General features: G+C 53.0%; 1 protein-coding gene and 1 long non-coding RNA gene across 3 annotated transcripts; one reads left to right on the top strand and one right to left on the bottom strand.

Annotated features, from left to right (window-relative positions):
* The first annotated feature begins 4,402 nt into the window (after positions 1-4,402).
* LOC311516548 lies at positions 4,403-8,679 on the top strand. The gene is made up of 2 exons (XR_014710442.1): positions 4,403-4,622; positions 5,214-8,679. It is a non-coding gene; the product is annotated as an uncharacterized lncRNA (long non-coding RNA).
* A 969-nt stretch (positions 8,680-9,648) lies between these two features.
* LOC311515295 (uncharacterized protein) lies at positions 9,649-17,306 on the bottom strand. 2 transcript variants are annotated; one of them, XM_084618267.1, is made up of 2 exons: positions 17,026-17,306; positions 9,649-14,194 (listed from the first exon to the last, which is right to left on the bottom strand). In XM_084618267.1, exon 2 carries the CDS (start codon positions 13,092-13,094, stop codon positions 11,142-11,144), a length of 1,953 nt encoding a protein of 650 aa, XP_084474393.1. In that variant the 5' UTR covers positions 13,095-14,194; positions 17,026-17,306; the 3' UTR covers positions 9,649-11,141. The 2 variants fall into 2 exon arrangements, with proteins under 2 accessions (XP_084474393.1, XP_084474392.1); XM_084618266.1 differs by having other exon boundaries at positions 9,649-13,192.
* Between the last annotated feature and the right edge of the window lie 231 nt (positions 17,307-17,537).

Raw genomic sequence — 17,537 nt, 5'->3', positions numbered from 1 at the left:
ACTTGAAGGGGTTTCCATTAAATCCAGGGTTCACAGTTTGGCTCAATGGCTCTCAGCACCCGCCACCAGATGCGCTGTTCCAGTGCCCCTGGCTGCACCACTCCGTCATTTCCCTGGACACCAGGCTTGGCGGTGCTGAGAGTTTCTTTCATTAGCCCCTGCCCCCCACAGACTTTAGCTGTATTGCATGCAACTAAGATAACACCAAGTGCCGGGGCGCCCACAGGGAAACAGACTGCACAGCAGGTGTGGCGAGATTACTTCCAAGCAGAAAGAAAAGGTCAATTAATGGATGATGCCCCAGCTCTGCGAAAGACTGAATTTTGATCTATGAGCCACCATGACAGCTGTGTCTGAGACAACGCAGATCACCCAGCACGGGACAAAGCATCCTCTGCTAGGGAGCAAACTTCCAGAAGCAATCAGGTGAATCTAAAGTCTTGAGTCGGTAGGAAACACAGCAAAGCCTCTTCAAAAGGGCTTTTCCAGCAAAAGAATGACTCATAACGACACTCCCTTCTACCCAATGAACCCGACCAACCTCCCAGATGCGACAAATAAAGAGAGAGAAACGAAATCCCTACCCTAAAATCCCTTCCTTTGACCCCGAAAAGAGCAATGTGCCAGATACTCCATGAAGTCATCTCGGGTCTTCACTATTGCTACAGATGTTTGCTTGAAAGCTGCTGAGAGGGTGGTAATGGGCAGGACTATAAAACCAGACAGTCACAAAACACTTTTGGGGACCTAGTTCGGGGTCCTCTTTTGATGTTGAAAGTCTTTTACAGCAGAAATAAAGAATCATGGAACTGAGGTCAGACAGTTCTTTACCCTCAAGGAAGGAATTCTGCGGCATTTTAAGTCTCCTGTATAAATCCCTTCACACACACACACCCGCCTTTGGTCCCCCGGTTTGGGTCTGGATCCTATGTAGTTGGTTCAGAGGGGTGGGCAGCAGCTTTTGTATATACTTGGGAAGGGTGATTCATCACAGAGGTTTGACTTTGGCATCCCAATTTCAGGTCAGCAGGCTGCGAAGTCACGTACCATACAATTTGCACCATGTAACACAACTGATGCATCTTAATCTGTATGGGTTTTAAGTGTTTATCTCACAAAGGTAGTAAGATCTGTAGTGAATGTGTTGTCTCAGACAATGGAGAGATGCACTTTCAAGGGCAAGTGGGAAAGGACAATGGGCAGGAGAATCAAGCCCCAGAACTCAACAGCAGTGTGGATTCCTCCATCTCGCACTCCAGAAGGAGAATGGGGAACGGATGGCTGTATCGAGTCCGACATTCCAACACAGGGAATCATTGTGTTCCCATTCCCCCGCCTCAAGATTTGGGATCAGTGGCTTACCCATCCTTGGGGAAGGAGACCTGAGAGCACTCGTGTCTTTGCTGGGTCACTGATGGTCTTGAGGGTTTGTGCTGTTTGTCACTAAGTCTCCCAGCGTTTGGAGAGCTCTGTATTCTGTACAGGGACCCAACAACTCTTGGGCCAGATGTTTAACTTTCCCTAAGGCTCTCCCTTGTGTTCGGATGAAGGACAAGGGGTGGGAATAAAATCACAGTTGAATATTGATTGAGTTACAAATAATTGCCCAGCTGCGAGGTCTCCTGTCTTCCTTTCCTTGGGCAGGATGTGAGATCCCTAAGCCTGGCATCCTGTCCACGAGGGGAGGACACATGCCGGCTGCTGTGGTCATGAGTGGCCGTAGTAATGCTGCTTGACTCCTGGCAGTTGCTCCCTGGGCCGGTAGCTTAAGGGAAGGGTCTCGTGGTTTCTCATCTTTCTGAAAGGCCCCATGGTGCCCCCCCATATGGTCCCCAAGGGCCTGGGAGCACCGGAGCCAGCTATTCAGGCAGAACCTGACGTGCCAGGGGCCAGGGGCACAGGGCACTGCTGGCCTGCCCTGCTCGCAACTCCCCCCCCGCACCAGGGGTTCCCCCCCATTGCCAGGAGTCTCTGCCCCCCCCACACCAGGTGTCCCCCCCATTGCCAGCGGTCTCTGCCCCCCCCCACACCAGGTGTCCCCCCATTGCCAGCGGTCTCTGCCCCCCCCCACACCAGGTGTCCCCCCATTGCCAGGGGTCTCTGCCCCCCCACCAGAGGGTCTCCCCCGCATTGCCAGGGGTCTCTGCCCCCCCACCAGGGGGTCTCCCTCCCCATTGCCAGGGGTCTCTGCCCCCCCCCACCAGGGGGTTCCCCGCCCCCGCTCCTGGGGGACGGAGGAGGGGCAGGCTAAGCCTGGGGGACGGGGGGGGGCGAGGTCAGGGCCAGGGCGCGTGCAGCTGGGAGCGGGGCGCATGCGCCCTCCCGGCAGTTTGCTGCCCCTCAGGTGAGGGGAGATGGGCGGGGTGGGGGTCACGTGTCCACCCGGCATCACTTCCGGCTGCATTCACTTCCGGTGTCGCTGTGAGCGGGCTGCCTTCGCCTCCCGGGGTGGGAGCGGGCGCTGGGCCTGGGGTCGCTGTAGGGAGCGGGGGGGGGGGCTGGGGTTGGAGCGGGGAGCAGGGGCTGGGCCTGGGGTTGGAGCGGGGGCTGGGCCTTGGTTCAGAGCGGGGGCAGGGGTCGCTGTAGGGAGCGGGGGGGGGGCTGGGGTTGCTGTGGGGAGCAGGGGCTGGGCCTGGGGTTGGAGCGGGGGCTGGGCCTTGGTTCAGAGCGGGGGCAGGGGTCGCTGTAGGGAGCGGGGGGGGGGCTGGGGTTGCTGCGGGGAGCAGGGGCTGGGCCTGGGGTTGGAGCGGGGGCTGGGCCTTGGTTCAGAGCGGGGGCAGGGGTCGCTGTAGGGAGTGGGGGGGGGGCTGGGGTTGCTGTGGGGAGCACGGGCTGGGCCTGGGGTTGGAGCGGGGGCTGGGCCTTGGTTCAGAGCGGGGGCAGGGGTCGCTGTAGGGAGTGGGGGGGGGGCTGGGGTTGCTGTGGGGAGCACGGGCTGGGCTGGGGTTGGAGCGGGGGCTGGGCCTTGGTTCAGAGCGGGGGCAGGGGTCGCTGTAGGGAGTGTGGGGGGGCTGGGGTTGCTGTGGGGAGCACGGGCTGGGCCTGGGGTTGGAGCGGGGGCTGGGCCTTGGTTCAGAGCGGGGGCAGGGGTCGCTGTAGGGAGTGGGGGGGGGCTGGGGTTGCTGTGGGGAGCACGGGCTGGGCTGGGGTTGGAGCGGGGGCTGGGCCTTGGTTCAGAGCGGGGGCAGGGGTCGCTGTAGGGAGCGGGGGGGGGCTGGGGTTGCTGCGGGGAGCAGGGGCTGGGCCTGGGGTTGGAGCGGGGGCTGGGCCTGGGTTCAGAGCGGGGGCAGGGGTCGCTGTAGGGAGCGGGGGGGGGCTGGGGTTGGAGCGGGGGCTGGGCCTTGGTTCAGAGCGGGGGCAGGGGTCGCTGTAGGGAGCGGGGGGGGGCTGGGGTTGCTGTGGGGAGCACGGGCTGGGCTGGGGTTGGAGCGGGGGCTGGGCCTTGGTTCAGAGCGGGGGCAGGGGTCGCTGTAGGGAGTGTGGGGGGGCTGGGGTTGCTGTGGGGAGCACGGGCTGGGCCTGGGGTTGGAGCGGGGGCTGGGCCTTGGTTCAGAGCGGGGGCAGGGGTCGCTGTAGGGAGTGGGGGGGGGCTGGGGTTGCTGTGGGGAGCACGGGCTGGGCCTTGGTTCAGAGCGGGGGCTGGGCCTTGGTTCAGAGCGGGGGCAGGGGTCGCTGTAGGGAGCGGGGGGGGGCTGGGGTTGCTGCGGGGAGCAGGGGCTGGGCCTGGGGTTGGAGCGGGGGCTGGGCCTTGGTTCAGAGCGGGGGCAGGGGTCGCTGTAGGGAGTGGGGGGGGGCTGGGGTTGCTGTGGGGAGCACGGGCTGGGCCTTGGTTCAGAGCGGGGGCTGGGCCTTGGTTCAGAGCGGGGGCAGGGGTCGCTGTAGGGAGCGGGGGGGGGGGCTGGGGTTGCTGCGGGGAGCAGGGGCTGGGCCTGGGGTTGGAGCGGGGGCTGGGCCTTGGTTCAGAGCTGGGGCAGGGGTCGCTGTAGGGAGTGTGGGGGGGCTGGGGTTGCTGTGGGGAGCACGGGCTGGGCTGGGGTTGGAGCGGGGGCTGGGCCTTGGTTCAGAGCGGGGGCAGGGGTCGCTGTAGGGAGTGTGGGGGGGCGTGGGGTTACTGCAGGGAGCAGGGCCTGGGCCTGGGGTTGGAGCGGGGGCTGGGCCTTGGTTCAGAGCGGGGGCAGGGGTCGCTGTAGGGAGCGGGGGGGGGCGTGGGGTTACTGCAGGGAGCAGGGCCTGGGCCTGGGGTTGGAGCGGGGGCTGGGCCTTGGTTCAGAGCTGGGGCAGGGGTCGCTGTAGGGAGTGGGGGGGGGCTGGGGTTGCTGCGGGGAGCAGGGGCTGGGGTTGGAGCGGGGGCTGGGCCTGGGTTCAGAGCTGGGGCGGGGGTCGCTGCAGGGGGGCGTGGGGTTGCTGCAGGGAGCAGGGCCTGGGCCTGGGGTCGGAGCTGGGGCTGGGGCTGGCATCCCCCTGCGGGCTCCCTCTGCCCTTGTGACGCCGCCCCCATCCCAACTGCCGTGGCGGTGAGTGGGGGGAGCCCACACCGGGCCGCCAGGCCGAGCCCCCGGGGGAAGCGGGATGGAGAAACGGGCCCGCCAGAGAGATGTCGCGGCGCCCATGGGAGTTCGCAGGTGAGGCCCAAACTGTGCTTCTCCCAGCGAGAAATGGCATGAACCATGTCCCGGCTGGGGGATAGCACATGCCCAGAGTGGGGATCCAGGCCACCATTTGCAAGTGATGAGTTTCTATTGCAGAATCTATTATTATTATTCACATTTGTGAGGGTGAGGCCCCAGGGTCAACCAAGGATGGGGCCCCATTACCATGGGTGGTGACATGTGAGCCAGGAAGCCTCCAGGTGGACTCTCAGGATTGTCTTTTACCTGGTAAATGGATCCGTTAGCTCTGGAGTCTAGAGGAGACCGGAAGCCTGGAGACCCATGACCCTGTTGTGACAAGCCATGTGTCAGAGTACAGCTGCATCGCATCATGGCATTCACAGAGCTGCCGCTTTCAGTCCATTTAGGAACGCAGATGTCCGCTGTAACTCTCCACCCCCTTCACTGACATTGCATGTAGATCTGTCCTCGCTCATCGGTTCAGATTGGCTGGTGAATCAGAATTTGCCCTCTGCTTGCTGTCCTGGGGGCAGATTTTGGGGGATTGCCTTTCTGATTTTGATCTCCTTAGTGTTTTACTTGTTTCTGCCCTACTCTTTGCAGTTTTCCTTTCTGAGAGATCCTTTCTCCTGACTGCTGGATGTGATCTTGTCTGGGTTCTCTCTCCATTCTGCAGACGATGGGCTTGAGAGTGATTGTGAGAATGAGAAAACTCTACGGGAAGATCCTGGAAAGGTGAGCGCCAATGAGATCTTTTCAGACTGCTCCATGGGCAATGTTTCCCAGAGTCTGGACCAGGGAAAAGACAGTGAAAGTCAGCATGGGTTCAAACGCAGCAGAGAAAATCCACATGGAACCGGTGGGGCAAATCCACTCTCTGCGAGAGACGTCTCAAGAAGTGCAAAGATGTTGCTGTGCACTAGAGCCCAGCTCAGAGGGGAGAGAGACCCTATAAACGTGAGGAATGAGGCAAAAGCTCCTGGCAGTGCCCAGCCCTTATCAAACACCAGGGAATCTGTATAGGAAAGAAGCCCTACAAATGCATTGCGTGTGGGAGGAGCTGCCAGCTGAGCTCAGCGCTCATTAAACACCAGAGCACCAACTCCGCGAAGAAACCCTCCAAGTGCCTTGGCTGCGAGAAGCCGTTCAGCTGGTGCTCCGCACTCCTAAGATGCCAGAGGAGCCAGGCTGAGCAGATCCCCTGCCATCCCACTGAATGTGGGGAGAGCTTCCAGCAGCGCTCTGCCTTTGCCAGACTCCAGAGAATCCACTGGGCGGAGAAAAGGTATGAGCGTGCTGACTGCGGGAAGGCCTTTGGGCAGAGCTCGGAACTGATCAGACATCAGAGAATCCACACCAGCGAGCGACCCTACACATGCGCCAAGTGTGGAAAGAGCTTCTCTTGGAGCTCAACCTTCGTCACGCACTGGAAGATCCACACAGGCGAGAGACCCATCAGTGCAGGGAATGTGGGGAGTGCTTCAACTGGAGCTCCACCCTCCTCGTCCACTAGAGGATCCATAAGGGGCAGAGACCCTACAAATGCACCGAGTGTGGGAAAGGCTTCAGTCACAGCTCAGCTCTCATTCAGCATCAAATAACGCACACGGGAGAGAGACCCTGGACCTGCTCCGAGCGTGGGAAGAGCTTCGGTCAGAGCAAATCCCTCCTTGCCCATCAGAGAACAGGCCCTATGGGTGCAGCGAGTGTGGGAAAGGCTTCCCGCGAAGTGTGGAGCTTCTCCAACACCAAGTTATCCACCTAGAGGACAGACCCTACAAATGTAGCGCCTGCAGGAAGAGCTTCAACAGCAGCTCGAACCTGACCAAGCATCAGTGAATCCACGCTGGGGAGAAACCCTACAAATGTGACGTGTGCGGGGAAGGCTGCAGCCCATGGCCCATCAGAACCCATACGGGCAAGAGGCCCTATAAATGTCCCAGTTGTGAACAAAGGTTTAGGTGGCGCTCAACACTTATCAGACATCGGAGAATCCATGTGGAGCCAGTTGCTCTGGGGGCATTTTCGTAAAACCACCAGGGAGCTATGTCCTGTTAAGCAGGGAGCCTGGGGGCTGCACAAGAAGGGCTGCGTTTGCTGTGGACCCCTCCCCAGGAGGGAGTAAAAGGAGGCAGCCCAAGACTTGAGCATTCACCTGCTGAGAGAGGAAATGTAGTTATTATAGAGGAAAAAACATCGTAAAAACTCATCAGCTACATACCTCCGAGCTGCTTGGATAGCAGGTCATAGCCAGTGTGCTGGGGCCAGTTTTGGGGTGACTGTCTGATTCTAAGTGGGCACCAAAAAAGTAGTCATAAAAATAATCATGTTCAATGATAGTCTAAATGTGAATTGTGAAAAAATAGCTCTGTGCCGTGAGGGGGAGAGACTGTGCAGAGCAGGGGTGAGTTACTGAGGGGACAGCGAGAAGACAGAGGCGAGCTAGCCGTGAAAGAAAGCAGAACTGCTAAATTCAAATATATGGAGCTGTAGCCCCTACTCATTCATGCTGGTGCGGCCCTGTGGATTTCTCATGCTGTGTTGGCCACAGCTGAGTGCAGTGGAATTTGCATCGTGCCTGTGTCCAGGTCCATGACTTACAAAAACCGAATCCATACACTGGAGGTGAGCTTAGGCCAGTTGGGACGGGAGCTCGCTCATCCTAGGGACTGTGAGAACAAATGACCTGCTGTGCCTCCAGGCTGCAGAGGGGGTGATGCTGATCAGTGAGACTGGCTGCTTTCTCTTAGGAATGGCATAAAACCATTTTAGCCTGCTTGAAACATGTAAAATAGGTTTGTGGGGGGTGGTTGTTTTTTTAAAGCCCTCCCCCCGCATTTCTGCAAAGGCTCCCTTTGATCAAGGCAACTACCTCACCCCTTTCCTTGGTCTGTATCTGCTGTAGGCCCCATTACACAGGCAGTGCTTTTAGCAGCCTCGTTGCTGTCTCACTTGAACTGTCATTAATACCATGTTTGGGGACGTGGGATTTCCCTGGGGACGAGAGAGTTTCCAGTGTGACCAGTGGCCGGAAGGTGCAGGCCTCCTCCAGCTGTGACTGTACAGGAGGTTCCTAGTTGGTTTGATGGTCAGATACACCCGCCACGGCTGCGGTCATGAGCCGGAGTGTGTAACTGAGCTGGAGTTAGTGTATTGAATGATCCCTGTGGCACAGGCTCAACACCCTCTAAGCAGGGGCTGTATGTGTCTCCATCCCTTTCATGCAGCTCCCGGGTTCCCTGAAACAGTCATTGCTTATGCCACCCACCCCACTGCAGCCTCACTGGGGAGATCAAAAATGAAACCATCCCGTGGTCCAGAACCTGCCTGAGCTCATAGTTCTGGGCAGGGACGGGAGCTGCCTTCTCTCTGTGAGACTGGCTGTGAACACTGCCCTGAGTCCGGTGTGTTTTGGGAGCAGCGGGGTAGTCACACGCTACAGCATTTCTCATCCTTGTGGATGGTATTTATCCCAGAGCCAAGGGCAGTGGTTAACAGGTGGGAGTTTTGCGGGGTGTGTGTGTGTCTGTGTGTTTGAACAGGAGGGACCAATGAAAGTGTAGAATTGCTGAGCCTGGAGACTTTTGAACATTTTACATAACTAACACTCACATAATCAGTGAGATGACAGGCAGGCTTTGAGGGCCAAAGCTGGGGCAAATGCCCTCAGGCCCTCCTGTTAAGGGCTGGTCCTGGACCAGTGAGGAGGGAGGATGGAAAGCTCACGCTCCCTGAGTCCTAGTAGCTACATCCCCCAGGCCCAGAGGTGTGTGCCTGCCTCAGCTAGGGTGGGAAGGCAGAAGAGGTTGAGTATTTCCATGCTTTGATGGGGGTGAGCTTCCTGCACTGGGGAGGAGATGAGTCCAGTTTGCTATGGGGCACTGACTGATCACATGAGTTTGGGAGGCTGGTGATTTTTCCACTCATGGGGTTGGCAATGCTGATCTTGCTCACCAGGTGGCTTTTCCCAAAGAGCTTGCAGCACTGCTGCAGTTTCCACGATATGCATCTGAGGAAGTGAGCTGTAGCTCACGAAAGCTTATGCTCTAATAAATTGGTTAGTCTCTAAGGTGCCACAAGTCCTCCTTTTCTTTTTGCGAATACAGACTAACACGGCTGCTACTCTGAAACCTGTAAGTACAAGGTAACTCATTAGTAATAGCACACGAGTAACAGACTGTCACCACAGTGCTAGTTATTTCTAGCAATTATGTTTTCACACTTTTACTTGCCTGTCAGGTATTTTCTACATTCATAGTTTACCATTTAACAGAGTGGCGAAAGCAACAGGTTAATCACTGTCAGAATTTTGACTTAATCTCAGTGCACAGAATATAGTAATATATACCATTTGTGGATTCTTTGGTCATCCAGCTGTATTATTTAACAAAGAGACTTAAATCAAAAAGCATGAACAGATGAAACTCTTACAGAACGGCATTCCTTTTTCTTTGAGTCTTACTTTAAATCTCTGCTCTAAAAGGACGCTTAAAAAAATTAAGCTTTAATGTCTCTCCTATAAAGAAAGAAAACGTAAAATTCCCCAAAGCCCCCTAGCGTGCTAAATCGTCCAATCCAACTCCAGTCAAGTAACAAAAACCCGTCAGGTGACACCACATATTTTAAACCCATACGGAGTGCTAAACTGAAAACAACCCATTTAAATAGAGCTTAGTGTGCAAAGCCTGGTGTGAAACCAAAATTCAGGTTTCTTACAATCTCCATAAGAAAGTACCCACACTGTGTTGTCAAACACTGCTAATTGCTGGGGTGTTACATTGAAGTGTACAGCCAGAATGATCCTGATAAATTCTTCAAAGCAACAACGGGTCAGTAGACAAGAGCTAAGAGGTTCACAAAAGGTGAATCCCAATGCTAATTAAAGTGAAACTGCCCATTAACAGATGCATATAAAAGTTAGTACATTTCTTTAATTGTGGAGCTATGACACCCTGGCCCCACCCCAGAGCCTTCACCCCCCCTGCACCCTAAACCTCTGCCCCAGCTCTGAGCCCCCTCCCACATGCTGAATCCCTTGGCCCCACCCCTTCCCACACATCACCTCCATATTGGTGCGCATAACAAAATTCATTCTGCACATGGATGTAAAAAATTAGAGGGAACATTGGCTGTCAGGTGCTAGTACAATCAGCATCACTTAACAGTAACAGGGATGTTCTTGCAGTTAGAGGACTGGACTGGAACTAAGGATCACCTGGCTCATTTCACAACTCTGCCATGTAATTCCTGTGTGATCAAGGTCAGGCAACTTACCTGTTGTTGCCTCAGCTCCTCATTAGTAAAGTGGAAATCAGTGATACTTCCCTATTTCACAGGAGTTTGATGAAGATAAGCTCATTATTATTTACAAAGAGCTCAGGAACTACAGGGGAACAACACCCTTGCCCACAAAAACTGTTTTATCATTCAATCCTTTCAAGACTAACATCTTCATGCAGGTTTATGAATCACATTAGGACTTTAAATAGCAAAAAAATCCCACATCTGCTGCTGTTTCAAAGACGTGTGGAACAACGTCCATTACAAAAGTGGCTAGGCTACCTGGATCCCCGCCCTCTTGGATCGCAGGCAGGTGCTAAATGCCTAAGTGCAGATATTGTAAACAGGAAATGAACACAAATTGGAATGGTTCAAGCTGGGCCCAGTGCCACGAAGAGCGAAGAATCCCTCAATCCCACTGGCACTAGTGGTTGATAACACATACACGGCAGGACTGGATCCAAGTTGCCAACTCCATCGCTCCTGCTAGGGAGGAAAGTACAACATGATGGTGAGATGTTGTTTGATTTCATCGGATCTGTGCCCTGGTATTTGCATATACCCAAGGTAGATGTTTAATTACACTGGTTCCAGGCATAACAAAAAAGAACAGAATTGATAAAGGTACATTGAAACCTAATCACTTATCAAGTCTGAAAGACCTAGGTAAAACCTTTCAAACCTCACTGCCTAAAATTAGGCATCTCAATTTGAAGAGCTTAATAAAGCTAAGTAGGCTTTCAGTGGGGCTGAGCACCCACCAAACCTCTGAAAACCAGATGGGGTTTTTGTGTGCACTTTAATATACAGTTAGGTGCAAAGTTTGACATTTTTGGACATGTCACCAGATACTGCATAATCATTTCATACAAACTTTGCATCATCTTTATTCCTCAGAAGTAAAACAAAAATATAACAAGAACAGGGCAAGAAACTCCCTAGCACAGCCACAAAGAACTTTCATTGTAAAGGTATTTATATTTATGTAGAACAATGCAAACATATAGGCCTCAATTCTCTGTGCATTTATTTCTCCACTTGAGGCACGAACAGGACAGCGACAGGGTTTAAAGTCACCTTTGTTGTAGGCCAGCTCAGAGTCTGCCTGGCCCCCAAGTAATGAAGTTAAAGCAACCTCAAATATACACTGCTAATTCATATTCTAACTCCATATAGTGTACTTACTGGTTTAACTTTTTTTAGGATAAGAAAATATGACTATAATGCTATCGTATTCTAGCAGCGTGCAGTCTAGACCGGACAGGGTGATGTGCGTGGCAACTGAAACTTCTGATCATTTGTTGCTGCTGCCACAAGCTCCTTAGCTACTCCTGTCTGCAAAAATCCAGCAAACTCGGCACATGTCATTTTATAGTTGAAGTGCACGAACAGCTCAGCTTTCACCATGTCCACCTGGAGCCGAGTCCTTTCATCAGCCCACAAGTTCTTCATAACGCTGAAAACGCGTTCCACAAATGCGTTGCTGGGTGGAACAGCAAACACGTGCTGCACAATTCTAAGCAAGTTTGGGGCCTCGCAGCACTTAAAGAGCTCTACCCACACCTCAGAGACATTGATTTGATGGTGACGCTCTTGCTGCTGGCACTGTGTCGATTCAGCATCGTTTATTGAACTCTTGAGGATTGGTAGCACATCATTCAATACGCACATTTCTGTAAATAATTCATCTATGTTCACTTGAATGTTCAAGTTTGTAGACAACGCGCACAGTTTGTCTAGCTGAAGAGGCTCGTCCAGATTGAGTGGTGCACACAACTTATAGAAAGAGTTTTCGCTGAAATCAAACCACTTTTCCAGGTACTGTAGCATGCGTGTGTAAGCCCGCTGGGCATCGCCAACAAATTTATTCTGCTCATTAAGTGGTAGCTTCTTCAGGAACTGTGTCACTTTGTACCCATAGAAGCCTTTCTCTTGTCGATTCTGAATCTCTCTTCTCAGCTTGTTGAATATAGCATAGAGTTCGGTTACCTGAATGTAATCACTTTCAAGAACCTTTATGGTGTTGTTAAATTGGCTCATAATGTTGTGCACAAAGTAGATGTACAGTTCGGGAAGCGTAACAGTTTCATCATCAGAAACTGTGTCCTCTTGCTCAGCAAGAAAGGCCCATATTGCGCGGCTTACATCTTCCTCTCCTTTGTTCACAAAGTAAGATTTGAGTGCAGGCCAATCCTTCAGTAACCTGTCTACGGCAGTGAAAAGGGTCAGAAAACGTTTAGGTGCCTGGTGTAAGATTTCTAAGTATTCTGTCTCCATGAAGTCAAAGAATTCTTTAAGTTCACTGATATTCTTTGCACTGGATGAGAATTCACTGAAGACCTTGATGACCAAATATTCTACATCGTAAGAGAGCATATTCAAGCCATGTTTCGCTGTATTGTGTACTATGTGAGCACTGCAATACCCTGGCACAAGGTTTGGTAAATCCAACATTTGTTTTAGGTGCAGAAAAACAGACTTATTTTCTCCAAAATTGACTGCTCCATATGCCACAATTTTATTCTGTATCAGACCGGAATTTTGAAGACAATTTCTTAAGTTGTTTGCGATTGCCTCTGATGTTTCGTCTGCATCCTCAAAAAAGTCTATGATAGACATGCAGAGTCCCCTATCTTTATTAAAATAGCGGACGGCAACTGGGAATAATACAGTGTTCCCTTTATTAGACGCATCTGTCGCCATTGAGAAAGGTGTTGATCCAATGTCTTGCACAGCCAGTTTCAATGAATGGGGTGCTAATACAGTCTCAATCAAAGCTTCTGCTTTTGTCATTCCACAGTGAATTTTGGAAGCTATCTTGGAATCAGGGAAAATGGAGTGGTACAGTTTATTTCCACAATCTTGAGAACGGTAGCTGTGGTGGTGTTTAACTCCGTGATATGTTAAAAGCAATTCAGCCGTGCATATGTGTTGTTCTTTGGCGTTATCAGTCTTTATGGAGACTTTATTGCTAGTACTGGACCATACCTGTCCTTGTACTTTGATTCTGTGACCTTTTGTCTCTGCATGATGCTTAATAGCTTTTACAGAATCAAACTTAACCGTGAATTGAACACGACAAATAGAACAATATCCCGAGTCTTCACTTGCCTTTGTAAGCCAGTTCCGATACTCTGGGAGTTGTAGCCACTCATCTTTAAAAGAGCAGAGCCTTCGACTCTTTTTCTTTTCGGGTTCCGCCATTTCACCCTCGCGCTAGTCTGGCTGCAAGCACAGGTCAGCCACCAGATAAAAGTGTTGAGCGTGTGTGGCAGTTGCTCCCCGCTGCTTGTGGTGGCGCACTAAAAAAGTTATTCAAAGAGTCAATCCCCTGGTTTTTGGCCGATTGAGTACGCTAATTACAGGTTTTATTTGTTACAGGATGCTAGAAGAAGATAGACAATCGTGGTAACTCACTTTTGGTGTCCGGTCAATACTTCTGACTAGAGACTGCACCGGTCCCCTTAAAACTGGACTTTTTATATATTAGCCTCTCTAATTTGTCACAAGCTGTTTTCAGTGCAGCTAAAGTTAACAGCGGTATTTTGACCAGCTTGGGTAACATCCAGTTCTGCAAGGACATCTCTGTGTATTTGCATCAGTTCAGTTAGCACCACCCTGGGGAGAGCATTAACCGCTGCGGCTAGCACATCAAACGGCATGCTTACAGTGTCCCCATTTTTCATGTTTGGTAGAGTATTATTAAGCCATGACAAAATGACGTGAAAACGATAATTTAACAATATAATTTACATTGGATACCAGCTGCTCTCAAGATTAACAAAACAAGGCCCTAACATGTTGATATATTAAGTCAACTGTATTAAGATAAGAGTCAGAGTCTGGTTTTAACCTTTAAGACAGAAAACCCCCAGCCAGAAGACAGCACACAGAGAATTTAGTTCATAAGTCAACACCCCCCCCACAGTGTTTATATTTACGTATTAGGTACCAGTCATTCCTTAGAACCTTCCAGTGACTGAGAAGCTGTAATTGTCACGGGTTTCTCAGGCTCGCCTTCATTTGTTGGTACTACATTGACTCAACACATGGTATCTGTTGTTCAAACCTTTGCTGAATGTTGTGTCAGAGAAGTCAGGACAGGGGCAATAGGGGGCAGAGCACTGTGGGAGCAGTCCCTGGAGCCAGAGGCAGCATCGGTCCCTGGGCCGAGGGCATTCGGGGCACGATTGGGCGTAGGTGGGGGTTGATTCCTGGAGCAAGGGGTAGGGTTGCCACCCGTCTGGGTTTTTGGCTTCTGTGTCCAGGTGCGATGATGCTGGAGAGGGCCGGGGCCTGGGAAGCTGAGAAGGCAGGATGGGCCATTATGGATAGCGGACCTGGCCATGCTCCTCAAATGCTGTGCGCTGGCAGGATCCCTCCCCCAGGTCCAGGGGCACCATTTAGGGAGGGGAGAGGAGTATTTGCCCTCCCCGCCCCCCCAAGATTCATACCCAAGCCTTGGCATGCAGGAGTGCTGGCCCTTTAAGACAGGCACACGGAGGAGTGTGTGTGTTTGTGCACGCAGGAGTCACACAATCCCTAACCCTGAGCTCAGCGATGAAAGTAAGCTGGCACGGTCCAGTACAGCATACCGGTAAGAGCCGGTACACAGCCGACCATACCAGCAGGGCCGCTGATGATGGGGGCCAAAGGGGCAGCTTCCCCAGGGCCCGGCAATTTAAAAGGGCCCAAGGCTCCCGGCAGTGGCCGGGAGCCCCGGGATAGCGCTAGTGGCGGAGATGGCAAAGAGCCCCAGTCCCTTTAAATCGCTGCTGGACCGCGCTGAAGGGCTGGCCGGTGGAGTCTGGCCCCAGCCCCGACCCTTCCACCCAAGGGCCCCCCCCTTCCGGTTGAGCCGCCCCCGCACCTTGCTCAGGATCCCGGCTGCCCTGTGTACTGGAAAGTCCCTTAAATTGCTTTCACCCAGCCTGAGCTGTCAATCAGCTGGTGGCTCCTTTGACCCCTTTCTCGTGCCCATCACTCTGCACAGTGCTGTGCCTCCCCTGGCCAAAGCCTTGAGTTTGCACTACCTGTGGTGAACTTTCCGGGGGAGGGGGAGGGGAGGGTGGGTTGCTGGTCCCTGGATCCTGCATCTCCTTCATCCTCCAGCCTACCAATTACAAAGTTCCCTTCCCCCCCAAAAGGGTTTGAACTAATGCCTTCAGACCCTCATCTGCTGAATGGATCTATGTCACCTTTGGTGAGTTCATCCTACTTTTGAGAGGCTTTCTAACCTTTCACAGCAGAAGTATATTGCAGTCTGCCAGGCAATCATGATGCCAGTAAAAGCCAGTGCTTTTACTGACACGATGTAGCTTTATTTTATTAGCTCCTCCACTGTTTTGCTGCCTTTTGTCGACAAAACTCTGTGGTGTAGACAAGACCTCTAATGCCTAAGACAGTGCCCTAAAGAAATTAAAGGAAAAAGCTCAGAGAGGGTAAAAGATGCCCAGCAGCAAGACAATGGGGGTAGTTCTACATTACCCAGAGGGGTTTCTTTTCAGATCTCTTCAGCTTCTAGTTTCATCTCCAGTGTTCCAACAAAAAGAGCAAGAGCTGCCCCCAGAATGCCCCGTCATTTACCTAGGCCCGAGTATTGGATGCTGATAACTTGTGATGTATGTGTTTAAGGATCTAGCCCTTGGTTGAACTTTATATCTAGGTACCGTCTTGTAAAATGGCTTGCTTTCCCCCTGGAAAGGTTCTCTTGTGGATGATCTCCATACATAGTTTTACCATAGTTAATTCATTGCAATTGGTCCTACACTAAGTCTAATGTTACTAGAAGGCAATGTTTGTTCCAGTCTTTACAGAAGTTCTATCAAGTAAGTTCTACTAATTAGGTACACTTTAATACTACCAGTAAGATGTGCTAAATGAATTGTTCACTATAGCATGCCACTTAGGGAGGTCTTTTAGCAGAGAATCCCTATCCATAGCTGTCTCTAGCACAGTTTCCAATGAAAATTGCAAACGGGCAAATTCTGCCCTCCTTTGCACTGCTGGAAATCGGAGTCACTGCATGGGTCTCAACCATTATTCTGAATTTGGAGTTGTGTAAATGAGAACAGAATATGGCCCATTTTATTTCATTTTTAGTTTTGATCTTACTGATGCAAGATTTTGAAAAATATATTTTGGCCTCCTTATTATACACCTAAGGTTCACTGAAATTCTACTACATTTAGCATTTCAATCAATCATTTGTGCATTGAAAAAGTAAGAGTACAGAAAGTACTGCTATTTAAAGTGCTTCAGTTGTGGGGTGCCATGAAACAACCTTTGCGTTAGGGTGTGATAAAATATTGTCATTCAAATCGCTGTAGTACCACAAGGTTTAAAGTAGTTTAAACTTTTCCGGAGTACTGTCAACCTGTGGAACTCCTTGCCAGAGGATGTTGTGAAGGCCAAGACTATAACAGGGTTCAAAAAAGAACTAGATAAAATTCATGGAGCATACGTCCATCAATGGCGATTAGCCAGGATGGGCAGGGGTGGTGTCCCTGGCCTCTGTTTGCCAGACGCTGGGAATGGGCGACAGGGGATGGGTCACTTGGTGATTCCCTGTTCTGTTCATCCCCCCTGGGGCACCTGGCGTTGGCCGCTGTCGGAAGACAGGACGCTGGGCTAGATGACCCAGTATGGTTTATGTACTGCACCCCTTGCAAGAGTCTGATTTGTCTTGGCCACCCCCACGTTTCACCTCACTTAAAAACGACTTGCTTACAGACCAGACAGGAACATACAAAAGCCCCACAGCCCCCTGGGGCTGAAGAAGGGCGCAGGGGCTCATTTCCCCCCCCCCCGGCGATTCTAAAATGGGGGGCACTGGGGAGATGCACCCTTGTGCTGACAGTCGCCGTGCGTCTGAAGCCCGAGCTGGCCCTGCCCTGGCTAGCGCTTGCCCTGTGGCCCGGGGCAGGCGCAGGCTGAGATCGGGGGAGCCCCCGGGAAGAGCCCCGCGAGCCCTGAGATCGGGGGGGGGCCCCGGGGTGAAAGCAGCCGGGGAGCGGAGGCGGCGGCGGCGGGTTAGTTCTGAAATCGATGCGCGGCTGCCCCCTCGCCCCCCGGCATCCCAGGGAGAGTTGCCCCCCGTCCCTGGTGCCCCCGCCCGGGCAGCGCCGCTACCTACCGGTCCGCGGGAGCCGCTGCTCTGCCGGCCCGGCGGCGCTTACTGCGGGGACCGGACGTTGGGTGTCCGGTCAGCCGCGCCGACCGGACACCGAACCGATCCCCTTTGCACCCGCCCGCCCGCCGGGCTGCGGCCGCCCGAGCTCCAGGCGGACACGTTTGCGATACAAAGGAGTTTGCCTCGCTCCTCTTGCAGGACTACATGTCCCAGCATGCAACGCTGCCGGGCCGCCCCGGACCCGAGGGACCGGCCCGCGCCACAGCGAGGCGGGAAGCTTCCACCGGCGGGGCTGAGCCGGGCGTCAGTGCGCGGCATGCTGGGAGCTGTAGTTCCGGGCCGCGCGTGGCGCGTTGCCTGCTGGGAGCTGTCCCGCGGGTGGATTTCCTTTGCAGCCTATCAGAAGAGGGGCTGGCCCTTTGGAGGGCGGGATTGGCGTGCTCAGTTTGTGATTGGCTCCGTTTCCTGGGACGGCGGTGCCTGGTGGCCAATGAGAGGGCAGCCCTGGGGATCGG

The sequence above is a fragment of the Lepidochelys olivacea genome (assembly GCF_965140295.1).
Source record: "Lepidochelys olivacea isolate rLepOli2 genome assembly, chromosome: 2".
In the NCBI taxonomy this organism is placed as follows: Eukaryota; Metazoa; Chordata; order Testudines; family Cheloniidae; genus Lepidochelys; species Lepidochelys olivacea.
This window is presented reverse-complemented; position numbering and strand designations above follow the sequence as displayed.